The 13,549-nt window shown below is 44.9% G+C and overlaps 3 protein-coding genes across 3 annotated transcripts; 2 read left to right on the plus strand and 1 right to left on the minus strand.

The window, feature by feature from the left end:
• Positions 1-290: 290 nt before the first annotated feature.
• On the minus strand, positions 291-6,426 carry LOC147204610 (uncharacterized). Its single transcript, XM_086110366.1, has 6 exons — positions 6,283-6,426; positions 4,206-4,433; positions 2,280-3,143; positions 2,125-2,202; positions 1,979-2,046; positions 291-920 (listed from the first exon to the last, which is right to left on the minus strand). The coding sequence occupies exons 1-5, from the start codon at positions 6,325-6,327 to the stop codon at positions 1,984-1,986; spliced, it is 1,278 nt and encodes a 425-aa protein (XP_085966492.1). The 5' UTR covers positions 6,328-6,426; the 3' UTR covers positions 291-920; positions 1,979-1,983.
• A 42-nt stretch (positions 6,427-6,468) lies between these two features.
• selenoe (selenoprotein e) lies at positions 6,469-9,354 on the plus strand. Its single transcript, XM_086110370.1, has 4 exons — positions 6,469-8,007; positions 8,213-8,289; positions 8,866-8,944; positions 9,027-9,354. The coding sequence occupies exons 1-4, from the start codon at positions 7,777-7,779 to the stop codon at positions 9,168-9,170; spliced, it is 531 nt and encodes a 176-aa protein (XP_085966496.1). The 5' UTR covers positions 6,469-7,776; the 3' UTR covers positions 9,171-9,354.
• A 4-nt stretch (positions 9,355-9,358) lies between these two features.
• On the plus strand, positions 9,359-12,135 carry LOC147204612 (transmembrane protein 17A). The gene is made up of 4 exons (XM_086110368.1): positions 9,359-9,632; positions 9,757-9,869; positions 9,991-10,104; positions 10,851-12,135. The coding sequence occupies exons 1-4, from the start codon at positions 9,503-9,505 to the stop codon at positions 11,148-11,150; spliced, it is 657 nt and encodes a 218-aa protein (XP_085966494.1). The 5' UTR covers positions 9,359-9,502; the 3' UTR covers positions 11,151-12,135.
• The last annotated feature ends 1,414 nt before the right edge of the window (positions 12,136-13,549 follow it).

A 13,549-nucleotide genomic window follows, 5' to 3' on the forward strand; every position in this document is an offset into this window, starting at 1 on the left:
ATTAGCTAACAGACTGCACTTCTGTTGCAGTCTGAAGCTAATAACGATGCAATGAGAACATTTGGTCAGCTACCACATGACATGAATTTGAACTGTGTGCGTTACTGTACTCTAAAGTACTTATAAACATCCAAGTACAGCTCTTGATTTAGTAAACTGTGAACGACATGTGAGGAAAAACTGAATAGATGTATAATATGCGTCAGTAGTATGCTGCTAGCTCCAACTGAGTGAGCCTGTTCGATGCTGTATGTTGTGTGTATCACACCCAAAAAAGAAAAATAAGAACATGTTTTTTTTAGGGCTTTATTTCAAAGGTTGAAAAACCAATCCCAAATGTGGTGCTCGGGTGCACTCAGCGCCTCACCCTAAAGAACAGAGCCCTTCACGTGATACAAGAAGAAGAAAAAAATGTGGAAGCAACAGAACAGAAATGGGATGTTCTCGAGTCAAAGTGATCCAAGTAAGCTTCGCTTCCACCAAGCCGTCTGATTGCGATCGGCACACGGCAAATCATGACCAGGCCTCGTTTTTTTGTATTGTTTTTTTTCAACCCTTTGTCACAGTTAAAGACCCCAAAATGATGAGTGTACGAAACTGCACTGCTCGGTGGACACCAGGCTTGAACGTCCCTCAGAGTCTTCAGAGGACAGACCAAAGTAGCATGTTTTTCTTCCGCAGTTCTCGATTAGCATGCCAAAAGATCCACAAGATGGTTCCACTTGGCTGGCTGGGCCTTGACTTGGAAGTGGCTTAGAGCGAGCGTGCAGAAACGGCGATGTTCTGTGGAGACCGGACAGGCACTTAAAAATGGGATGTCCCCTCAATTTCCTGCTCTAATCCCCAAATATAAAACAAAACAATCGTCATCTGGTTCATCCGCAGTAAGTCTTCCAGGCCACCAAATGACCATGTGGCATCTGAAAGAGGACAAAAGAGGAGATGAGTCCGTGCGAGATTTTGGGGCAGCCCAACTTTACCCAGGAAGTAAAGTAGATTAAAAAAAATGTGAGGTTGTCACTCAGCAAGGAAAGTGGAGAGGTACCAAAGAAGGATGTATTTTACCCCAGAAGGAGTGTAAACCGGCCGAAGATGAATGGTGGTGGTTGTTACTAAATGGGTTAGGCAGACCAGTACCCCAAAATGGGTGACACCTAGTAAAGGTTATTTACCCAGGAAGTAAGGCACACCCGTGCGAAAGAGTCAACCTGAGGAGTAAGGCAGATCTGTACCAAAGAAAGACGGTCATTCCATCGAAGCAGCACCAAATACGGAAGGATGGCACCCAGAAAGTATGGCAGACCAGCAACACAGCACGAAGATTGTTACCCAGGAAGTATGGAACGTTTTCACCCGAAAAGTCAGATTGGGGGGGCGGCATGATGGGCGACTTGTCTACCTCACAGCGCGGAGGTGCAGAGTTCGATTCCGGCTGCGGCCTTCCTGTATGGAGTTTACATATTCTCCCGGGGCCTGCGCGGGTTTTCTCCGGGTACTTCGGTTTTCCTTCTACATTACAAAAACATGCGTGGCACGTCAATGGAACACTCAAAATTGTCCCGAGGTGTGAGTGCGGATGGTAGTTCATCTTTGTGTGCCCTGCGATTGGCTGGCAACCGGTTCAGGGTGTTCCCCGCCTACTGACCGAAGACAGCCGAGATCGGCTCCAGCACCCCACGCGACCCTTGTGAGGAGAAGCCAATTAGAAAATGGATGGATGGATGGAAGTCAGGTTCACTAAAAACCTAAAGTTGCTACCTGGGAAATTAGACAAACAGTTTTAAAGAATGAGGGTCGTTGCCTAGTAAGTAAGGTAGACCGGTCCCAAAGAGGGAAGGTTGTTGCTTGCAGGAAGTAAGGTCAGCCGGTACTTGTGAATGAGGGGTTGCCACCCAGGAAATGAAGGAAATTGGTACCAAAGAATCAGCTTTCCTATCCGGCAAGCATGCTCGGCTGGTATCAAAGAACAAAGACTTACCAGGACTATCCTTCGTTGGAGACCTTTGGAAGTAGGTGACCATTCATCGCTGCCTCCAACGGTATTTCCTGAACACACACTCTTCAGTCCACGCACGAGAAAAACAACTATGTTGTTTACAGCAGGGACTGTGTCTTCCACCTCACCATTGTTGATTCCAGCTGCATCTGACGAGATGCTATGTTGCTCTCTTCCGAGGGACAATGAGTGGCGGGGGCAGCGTCCTGGGGAGTGGGGGGAAACATATAGTAACCTAGCATCTAACAATCGTCGTCGATAGAACTGAGAGTGTGGTACGCACCTTGTGGATTTCAACAAGTTCTGCTTCTACATTAACAGCAGCAGGTTCTGCTTCCGCCTTTGGTTCTGGTTCTGGTTGAGGTATGCGAGCAACAACTGCTGGTTTTGGTACCGGGACAAGGTCCTCCTCTGGTTCAACCACGGGTTCTGGGTTGAGGGAGCAGCCGAAGACCTGTTCTGCTGTCTGTTGTCCTCCAGTAACTGGTTCTGGTTTAGGGATCTTCTTGGGTTCTGGTTCAGGGATCTCCCTGGCTTCCGTTTGTTCTGATACACCAGAAGGCTCTAACGATTCCGAGTCAGAGGTGCAACCGATGAGTTTTGGTACACTGGCGATAACCTGCTGTACCGACTCTGATTCTACCTTAAGGGCCAGTTTTGCTTCGACTACCGGTTGTGGGGCGAAGGTGCAACAGATGACCTCCTCTGACATCTTTTGGATCGCCACTTGTTCTGGTTTTGGGTCTAGCTCTGGTACACTAGCCACAACCTGCTTGACCATATCTGATTCCGCCCTAAGGGCCGGTTCTGCGTTAATTACTTTTTCTGAGTTGAGTGTGCAACTAAGCATTTGTGGCACACTAGCACCAACCTGCTCTCCAAATTTTGGTTCCACTTTAGCGGCCGGTCCTCTTTCAGTGACTGGTTGTGAGTTAAAGGTGCAACTGACCAATTCTGGTAAACGAGTGACAACTTGCTCTACTGGCTTTATTTCCTCAGTTACGGTTTTTGATTCAGGTGCAGTGGAGACCACTTCCTGAGTTGACTTGGGTTCTACTTTCTGTCCTGCAGCTGGTTTTGGTTCAGCTGCAGAAAAGGGCTGACTTGCGTCTGCTGCAGGTTCCGGTGCCAAGACTTTGCATTTGATCTGTAGAGGAGAGGACCAATGTGAGTCATCCAGCCAAGAATTCGGACATCTTGATTTCCAAGCGTGAACCAAACCTGATCACCTGCCCAGCCACCCTGCAAAAATGTGTTTTGTCAAATGGGTACATAAGATGTTTTGTTACGAGGGAGGTAGATGAATACCGAAAGAAGCAGACCAAAGAAGGAAGGTTGCTACCCAGCAATTCGACCAAGAAGTAAATTAGTGCTTGTTATTCAGGAAGTAGAGTAGACCAAAGATACACAAGAATAGAATGCGTTACCCGTGAAGGAAAGTAAACCAAAGAAGGATGGGACGGTTTTTACACAGGGAGTACCCAAGAAGACCCCCCACCCCCACCCCGGCCCTGGCCAAGTGTTTGAGGCCGCATGAATAATTGCAAGCCTCCCACAGTGTGACATTCAATAATTCATCCATTTTACTGGCATCCATCTTTAATTTAGGGCTAGCGAAGCTTCACATCCCCAAATGGATAAACAAACGAGAATAAACGTGGACGTATAGTCAAGTCAGATTTATTTCTATAGCCCTGAATCACAAAAAGTCTCAGAGGGCCTCCCATGCCCACGGTTGACGAATATTCACGACATGCCCCAATCTTAACCACCAGGAGAGCAAGGAAAAACCATCTGGGGGGGAAAAAATGAGAATCAAAGCCTGCCTTCTTTTGGCACAGATGTCCCTCTACTTCCTCTTCTGTCCCTGTGTCTTGAGACTATTTCAGAGATTCTGGGGATGTTTCTTGGCTTTCGGCGGACAGATGTGCTTTGGCTGCTATCTATTATGCCACTGCGATCCCACTCCCCCACCCTAGAACTGTCCCACACAATCGACCATCGCCCTCTGCTCCACTTTTTAAACTAGCACAACTTATGCCAGCCTAGCTCCGATGCTTCAGTTTTGCAGGGGATTGACCTCTTTCACTGGGTTGCGTGTGAAAGTTCTAAAACTTCTGGAGCTTCTGTTTTGACTCTGACGTCACCATTTTTGCAAGGTCACCGCGTGAAAACCACCGTTGCTGCCTTCTGTGTAAGATGTTCTTGCCTGACTTGCTGGTTGTGGTTCTGGAGTGGCTTCTCCAAGCGCCTTCTCAGAGGGGACCGGCTCTGGGACCGCCGGCCGAACCTGGGCTGGTGCTTGCTTCGCCACTTCAGGTTGGACCTTGGCGCTCCCTTTGGTCGTCTTCTTTGGTTCTTTGGGGGCGACCGCGGGCGAGGGTTTTGCTGGCGAGCTGCAGCTGTTGTGTTCCTCTAGCGCTCGTCGTTCCTTCTGCTGGAAATGGAATCACCAAAGTAAAATGACTGTGATGTTTACAAAAACAAAATGCGAACGTCAGGTGTGTCTGAGCCGCTAAATGATTTTTTGGACCGATAATTTACAACAAAAAAAATACTTTTGGTTAATCCAAGACCAAATTGTTTACAATTATTCCCAAAACATGTACGCTGGCTTTGTTGAAGTCAACATTTTCTCTGCTCATAAAAATTAACATTAGTTGGCCCAAAGATTCCTATAAAAAAAATATTAGCTAATGTGTGCCAATTAATTAATTTTAACCCTCCCCCCAACTGAATTGTCTTGAAGATTTAAAAATTGAAAGATTTTTAAAATTATTCGGTTTGGAAGACTCCAAATTGTGTTTCCAAAACCCCGTTATGCGCATCGCACGGCGGGCTCGGCGTCGCATAGTTCTGCACTGGTTCCCCATCCCGGGTCCAACAAAAAGATCAATACAGCCCCCTGGTTACATAACAATGCCAGCGGTCGCAACCCGACGCGTCCTGACAGGTGCGACGAGCGTGAAAGTGCGGCCGTCAGCAGAAGCCGCATAGACGAGAGCCAGCCGGCCTAATCGCATCACCGCCGCATGCTAATCATGACACAGTCGGCGGCGGGAAAATGCTTTTGTTCGTGGCGGCGGCCATCAAAACAAAGACCTTTGCTCACCCAAACATACAAACGTGGCTGCACGACTCAAAATGGGTCCCGGTGTACAAACTGACCCACACGTCCTTCGAGATACTTTGAAAAGGAGCCCCACAATTGATCCCGATACACAAAGATGCATGCTAGTTTGTTCAAGACTTCATTGTTGATGATGTTGACCAAAATATACGAAGGGCTGGGACAGACTCTAAATTGTTTGTTTACAAAACCGCGTACCTTCGCTTTGTTGAAAACATTTCCTAGGTTTGTCATGACCAAATCATTTTAAAAACCTTTCTTGGGCTTGCTGGCACGTCGGAATTGTTTGCGGGGTTTACAAAATATTTCTGTTGGATTTGTTCATGACCTTAAATTGCTCACGATGTTTAAAAAAATAATAATAATAAGGATTTTTTTTTTGGAGAAAGATTTTTCAAAATGTAGGTTAGGTTTGTCCGTGGTAAATGTTTCCAAAATTCTACTTTAATTTTGGTGACCACACAAAATAGTCTGTAACGTTCACCCTCACTCCCCCGAAAAAAAAATTAGCTTTTGACATCCCCCATCCTAAATGACTCCCACTCAATGCCCGACCTGTCCCCCATCCAACGTTCATCCATCCTTCATCACGGCTCGATTGCCGGTGTCTGATTTGGTATGATGACTCAGCATGGAAGCTCTCATACGGCAGGAATTCAGAGTTGGGGTTAGGACAGCATCCCCAGCAATCCTCCTGAATGTCAGGCTATTTAAACCTCACGTAACCTCTCCACTTAATCCATCCCTTTTTGTTTTTTTCTCCAAGCTCAAAATAGAAACGCTTACCTCCTTAAGTGTGGGACAAATAAAGGATATCTTAATCTTAAATGTGCCTCCTCACAACAAAAGTTTGTTTACATTGACACCGATGCTCATTTTTTTTGCTTCTTTTGAAACCGCAAAAATTCTGAAATTGAGTTTTATTTTTCAGTCAAAAATAAAAGTATCGCTCGGAAATCCCAGTGATCATTCCAGTCCGCCATTAATTTTATTTTTTTATGTTTATTTTTTTTAGCCCTCAGTACAAACACTTTCCTGACTTCGTTCAAAATACTCCCTTAAAAAATAAAAAATAGTACTGATGTTGACGCCCCTTTTTTTTTTTTTTGTTTAGCAATCGGGCTTTTTGTGGCTGTGTGGCACGCGGCTCACTCACCACTCTCCTCATGCGACGCTGATTCTTCTTCCTCTTGCTGGGCATGTTGCCGTGTGAGGATCACTGGCGACAGTGATGATGATGAAAATGAAAGATGCAGTCAATGGAAGTGTCTCAGAGAGCAGACTCTTTATACAAAGCTCCGCCTCCCCTCAGCTAACTCTCTCTCCTGCACACACACATTCTCCACTTCTTCCATGGGGCCCAAATGTGCGTGTGTGTGCATGGTGTGTGTGCGTGAGAAAGTGACACGCCCCACTTTTTAGGACCGTGGACACACATGGCAACAACAAAACGTGCTTCATTTTTTTTGAAGGACTAAATTATATTCCAAAAAGACATTTAAAGAAAATTGTGATTTCATGAAAAAATTGAATAAAATACGGGCGGTCCGGTGCTCCAGTGGTTAGCGCGTCGACCTCACAGTGCATACGTTATGGGTTCGATCCTGGCTCCGGCCTCCCTGTGCAGTTTGCATGTTTTCCCAGGGCCCGCGTGGGTTTTCTCCGGGTACTCCGGTTTCCTCCCACATTCCAAAAACATGCACGGCAGGTTGATTGGGCACCCCAAATTGTCCCTAGGTGTGATTACGAGTGGGAATGGTCGTTCATCTATCTGTGCCCTGCGATTGGCTGGCAACCGGTTCAGGGGTGTCCTCTGCCTACTGCCCGAAGAAGTTTATTTTTTATTTTTTGTAGTTTTAATGTGTAGCATTGGAGGAGGTCAGAGAAAACTAACCTCCTTTTTTTTTTGTATGAAGTAAATATTTTTCCGTCGACGGTTGTTAGCAAAGTGTCAAAAGCTCGCAATTGGACATTTGTAATAATAATGTCCATTTTCAGTGCCGTTCTAGTTTTCTGTTGAACATCATTTCAGGAAGAAGACAAAGCTCTCCGGATCGTCGGCATCCTTTTGGTGCGCCTCAGTGCATTTCCTCTCATGCAAAATTAAAGACAAGGAATCTTGAGTGAGCTTCAGAATGGTGCCAATGCTTTACGGCATCTCCCTCGCTTTTTCTTGAAATTATGATTTTAAATTTAAAAAGGATTTGACATTCAATAATCGTTGGCAAAGAAAAAAGTAGTCTGATCTTGAAATACTTCCTTCCCCTTTTTCACTCTTGTTCTTGCAAATGTTAAAAAAAAAAACAATAACAACGTAATATACAGTTCCTGAAAGAATTGTGTGGCTTTGCAGTTTCCGTTATATATTAGGAAGATTTGAAAATGTATTTTCCTCGTGTTTTACAAACCCACGTGTAGCTTTCCGACGTGAGAAAAAGTGATAAGGATCCAGATGTCACCTGTGCCATCGTCAAATGTGGACGATACCACCAACTCGGGCTTGACGATGCAGACTTTTAAAAGCATATCAGTTTAAGTAACCCAAGGACAAGGAAACTACGTCAACTAAAGAAGACTCGTGCGTTTAATGACATAAAAATGTTTAGCGATTAGCGTAATGTCATAATTTGAATATCTTGATTGGTGGAAAATGCCCCGAACCCCCGTCGCCATAAGGTGGTCTCATCCATGTGAGTCCAGTCCAGGTGGAAGCGTCGTCTTTGGTCAAAGGCAAAGCAACTCGGGAAAGCTCCGAGACGTCGTCATGTTGCCGACTTTCTTGATGCTAACCCTCGCCGTCGTCGTGGCGGCGACAGGAAGCGACAACGAAACCATGGCGGCCCGGGAAGGCCAGGTCAACATCGCCCGGGGAAAACTGCTGGTGACCCTTTTCGTCTCCTCTAAGTCCAAATCAGGACTCTTTTTTTTTTTTTTTTTTTTTTTAATGGAAAAATGAATAAATCATGTAAAATGTGTTAAAAAGTAATTTGGAATAAAATCGCTGTCATTTTAGGAATGTATTACTTATAATTGATTATGTTGTTCTAAATAAAATAATTTGCAAGGGTTTTTTTTTCTTCCCCCAGGCTCCCAGCGTGGTTGGATGAGGCATCAAGAAAATGCCCGAGCTGCATCACTTCCTGTTGGAGCGCTGGGCTTTGTAGTATCCTTTTCGTCAACGCCTTTCCACGCAAACTTCATTTTGCGACATTATAATGGCGAGGCGTTAGCTTTGCTTGAGATGGCATCGCCTTGAATGGTTATCTATATTGACTTTGTTGAATGTTTAAAAGTGTGGTTGAAAAAAAAAACTGTAAGTTACCTTCCCTGGTGACGTATATTATTGTGGTAAACGACTTTGAAGGATCTTTAATTTTACAAAAAACATTAGCTTTGTCAAAGATTCAAATGTTTACGGAAACAATTGGTTTTTTTCCAGTTAAATTTGCGACGTTGACAGAAGGGAACGTTTTAAAAGTATTGTCATCAAAGACTCCAAATTGTCCATGTTAAAAAAAAAAACCAAAAAAAATTACAAAACCGTACGCTGTCGAATCAAATTTCAAATTTGCTTTTGACAAAAACAAAACAAAAAACACGCTGTGTCAAATGCTCAAATTGTTTACGTAAAAAAACGAACAAACAGTTTTGTTATTTTTGTTTATGATATTTCAGAAAACTTCCACGTTAGGTACGTCTCTTGGTCGAAATTTCCTTGACCGGAAATTTCCTCGCCCAGTCACAACCTGGAGTACGATTCCTCAGAGGAAGTGGACCCTCGACTCATTTTTTATGATGACAAGGACGAGGTTGTGAAGGTGACCTTGGACATGCCCACGCTTGGCAACTTTTTGAATAAGAAAGAAAAGTAATTCAGAACGTAATTTTTGGGGTTTGTAGACTGTCAGTGTGAAAGGCATGAAGGCCATGGAGATCGCCGCCCTGCTGGACTCACTGGGCTTCTACAAGCGGTCGCAGAAAGGCGAAGTCGTGCCGGAGGAGTTCCAGAACTTCCCCTTGCGTGCACCCCGCGATGAGCTGTGACGCCCCCCAGCGGTCGAACGCTGCCCCTACGTCCCGCGCACGCCATTGATGACGAGCGGAGCCTCAAGGTGTTTCAAAAAACAAATCCCGGCTCCGTTCTGACGGCTCGCTGGGCCCGACGTAGCGTGCATCCGTCGTACGCTTCTTCCTCACATGCAAAATGCAATAAAATCAAAATCAAAAAGTCCTGTCGCAATTTGTCTCAAGGGCGTTGGATTCCCAGCGCCTTGGAACGGTTTCAGGCGACGTCATGAGAAGAGTTCAACTAATCCCCGAGGCGCCCGCCTCCTGCTCGCTAATCTGATTTGCAAGTGTGCGTGCGTCTGTGTGCAATGCCCGTGTTTTACTCGCCGGTTCCCCACAATGTCGGTAACGCCGGCGTGGGCCCGGCCTACACCGGAACTTCGCACGTCGACAAAGAGCGGCGTGACCTCTCACCCTCGCCTTCAGTTTCACGTTCAGGTTGGTCCTCATTCTTGACGTGACGACATTCTTCGTTGGGTTCTGTCTGAAGGGGGATTAGCAACACACTGAAGAGCCACAACAACACGTGGAGACAAAAGATGTTTGTTTTTTGTTTTTTCAGCCTTGGCGTGCGGTGGGCTGCCGTGCGACGTGGCTCTGCACATGTTGATCTACTTCAACATGTTTTATTTACCCTGCTGGTGGTTTTCGTCCGTCTGCATGCTACAAGTTAAGGTAGGCGCCCCGACTCGTGGTCGAACCCGGCCCAAGCCGAGCTCAACTGGAGCCACCGAGAACAGCGATGGGCCAGGTTTGGGTTGGGCTTTGATTGAAAGCCAACGACTTTGTTTTTCAGTTTGCGTACCTTCCGGGATACTATCAGGGCCTGCTGATCAGCGGGATCGCCCTCGTCACCATCGTGGAAATCGTCCGCCTTTACCTTGGCTACTTTGGGAATCTGCACGAGAACGTAAAAGCACTTCATTCACATTTGTACTTGTTTTTGTATTTCACATCCCTTTTTTTGTTGTCATTTTGGTACTTGATCTAGTTTGTGTCTCAAGTAGTCCGTCTCGTCCAGGGGTGTCAAACTCATTTCCCATTGTGGGCCGCATACGTCCTCAGTAGATGTCAAGTGGGCCGGACCATTAAAATGACACCATACTCTGCTATAAAAAACTAAAATATCATGTCTTTCCTTTGTTGTGGTACAGTGAAGCACGAGAACATGAGGAAAATGTTGAAATTTAATGAACATATCTTTTACCTAACATTTCATGAAACACCTTCGATTTCCTTAGACAAATGTGCAATTTACTTTGGTCATTCACATATATGCATTGTCATTGGTGTTGAAAAATATAGTCATGAAATTTAGGATTAAACGAGATTTATAAAGAAAGGATTTTTTTCAATCATTTACACATGTCCATATAAAATCCAAATTTAATCTCTGCCTACACTTTACAAATGAAAGCGAAAACAGTGTGCCCCCTAGCGGATAATCCACGAATTATCAAAAAATGTTCATGTCTTTTATGCATTTTTTTTCCATTTTTAAATTATCCCGCGGGCCTAATCGAACCTCCTTGGGGGGCCGGTTCTGGCTCGCGGGGCCGTATGTTTGACACCACTGGTCTAGTCTCTCCATAATTTGATCCATTTGTCCACAAGAGGGCACGCTGGAGCCGTGACGACGTTGTTGCTTTTGCGCAGGTTGCGTGGCTGTGCTGCTTCTGCGTGCTGACGGTGTCGTTCCAGCTGCCGGTGCTGCTCTTCTTTGTGACCGACGAGGGCGTGCTCATCTTGCCGCTGGAGCGCGCCGTCCACTTGCTGCTGCTGGCTGCCGCGCTGGCCCAGATTGCGGCCGCCGCGCTGGCGTTGCGCATCATGACCAGGAAGCTGACGCTGCTCTTCCACCTGCGCCAAATAGCCAAGGTGGACAGCCTTGGCCACGCCGCCGGCGCGCCCGCCCTCGGCCTCGGCCTGGCGTACCGACGGGTTACAGTTAGTTAGTGAGTCCGTTGCCTCCACTTTGAAACATTTTTTTGGACGGCGTTTTTCTCATAGAAATATCACTCTTGTACTGAGCACTTCCGACCATCAGAGGGCAGTCAGGGACTAGAAATAATCCCGAACATCTGCATCAGAAGCGACAAAACTTGCTTATTTTTACACTTGAACGAGAGTAAGGACTGTCACTCCAAACATGGCCTGCAAGATTAAATGATGGCCAAAAATTGACACTGGCACGGATTAATTGTATGTTACTGTTTTGATCACCTTTAGTCATTATTTTTTGTCAGAATGATGCAAGAACAAATTTGTATTTTTGGAGATAAAAAATTAGTTGCTCAGAACTAATCTGGGCCAGTGCGGCAGCCAGCAGCAGCACTTTAATTTGTTTTTCTAACTTCATGAAATGCTTTTCGTTAATTGGGGCCCAAGCAGCGAAACAGACTTTGCATTTCAGAATGAATCGTCTTAGAGAATTTATCCGATCTTCTTCAAACTTTGGGGCTTTCATCTAAAGATGTTTGAGATGAAAAGTTACTGAAGGCGTGGCCGGAAACTTATGAAAATTTGCACAAACATCAGGTCTGACCAAACCTTTTCTATTTTTGAGGATTATTGTCCTGTGTGGCAGTACCCCATTTTGGCCATGGTTGCCAGGGCCCTTTATAACTTTTTTTTTAAACGGAATCTTTCCCAATCAAAGCGTAGCATTTTTAATACATCATACTAACAAGAGAATCTTCACATTTCCCAAGAAAAATCTTAAAGGATATTAATAGACTAAAAGTTATATTTTCCCTGAGGAAAAAAAATGCAGTTTTGGAAATAAATAATGTCCTACATGTAAAGTGAGAAAAATATCTTTTTTTTCCAGAGGGTTGTATTTTTACAAGATTTAAAAAAAAAGAAGAAATCACAACATCACAAAAACAAAGCCATCTTTTTATTGAATGAAAATAAATCATCTGTGTTTTTATTATGTTAATTTTCTGGACTGTTCGTTTTTCCACTCTTTGTTGTCACCATGACAACTGAAGCACACGCCATCTTTTCTCTTTATTTTTCTTCCAAGCTGCTGGGTGGCGACACGGCAACGTTGGCCTACATTTTCCAATATATTTTTATCTGTATTTTTTCTGTGTGACGTACAAGCGGATTGACGCACTCCAAGATGTTTTGTTCCTTTTTCCAAGAACGGATCCACACCTCTGCAGTAGACCACCCCGTACGACCCCCCCCCGCTTCCCCCCACCACATCCATCCTGTTTCCATTAGCAACCGAGTAGAGAAAAGTAAGACGCGCATGCAGTAATTCACGGATGGGACACTTGGTGCTGATAGGGCGCTTCACGGTGACATCATCAATTTGCCATACAGCCGGTGGCGTTCTGTTGTTCCGCTGTCTCAAATTAGCCATTGGATGTTTTCAATTTTCAGCGATACGCCGCGTGAATATTTCAGCATTTGCCACGGCGAGTGGAACACGAAGTGAAATTTGAAAAAAAGAAATGTCAAGAACAATGTGCTTTTTAACAAAACATGAGGGACGTTTCGTCTGGAGTGTAATGCTAGCCTGTTAGCGTAGCAGCGTTATGCTAACGTTGAGCTAGGGAGGGCAACATGGCAGGGCAGGAGTTGATTGGCTGATGAAATAGTTCACAATTTGGTCAGATGCATGGCTGACGGCTGCCATATACAGGTGTGTTGTAATATCATTTGTTAATCGCTTTGACCTTCGTCTTGTCTGACTAATTAGTCAAAATAGGTCGAATCGATGTTCCCTGGCTGGGAATTGAAAAATGTGTTTGATAAACAAACAACCCGCACTGTAACTTTAATACAATGCTAGACTTGCTCTACATGACACAAAAAAAATGATGGAAAGGTTTGGACTGAATACATATTCAAATAAATATGGCCACATTAGCAGCCCAGGCCATGAATATCTTTTGGTTCCCCTACCCTCCGGCCCACCGCTCCACTTCAACACAGTTAATAGTCACCCGAGTCCCCGTCCAATCAAACGCTTGACTACCTTAATGAGCCAAGTGACACCAAGGACCCAAATAGAAACTCAATCATGCTAATGCTAATACTCATGAAGCACCGGGGAAAGGCACAAAGTGCGAGTTTGTACAACAAAATTAAATACCGGTACCTGAATTGATGCACGTGGTAGTGGTTATTCGAACCTGTTAGCACATTAGCACCTATCAGCGTTGGTTCGTATGTTACCCTTTGAGTGCAGGTGCTACCACATATTAGTGAATGTTGGAGCAGGTTAGCATATTAACTTGTACTTGCGCGTTTTCAGTAAGTGCGTGATAAATGTGAACGTGTCATTTCATGTTTGCGCATTGCACTGGAGGATATTTCAGCATAATTCTAAGAATATTTAT

The sequence above is a fragment of the Hippocampus guttulatus genome, chromosome 5 (genome assembly GCF_054856545.1).
Source record: "Hippocampus guttulatus isolate MCC_2025c chromosome 5, RoL_Hgut_1.0, whole genome shotgun sequence".
Classification (NCBI taxonomy): Eukaryota; Metazoa; Chordata; class Actinopteri; order Syngnathiformes; family Syngnathidae; genus Hippocampus; species Hippocampus guttulatus.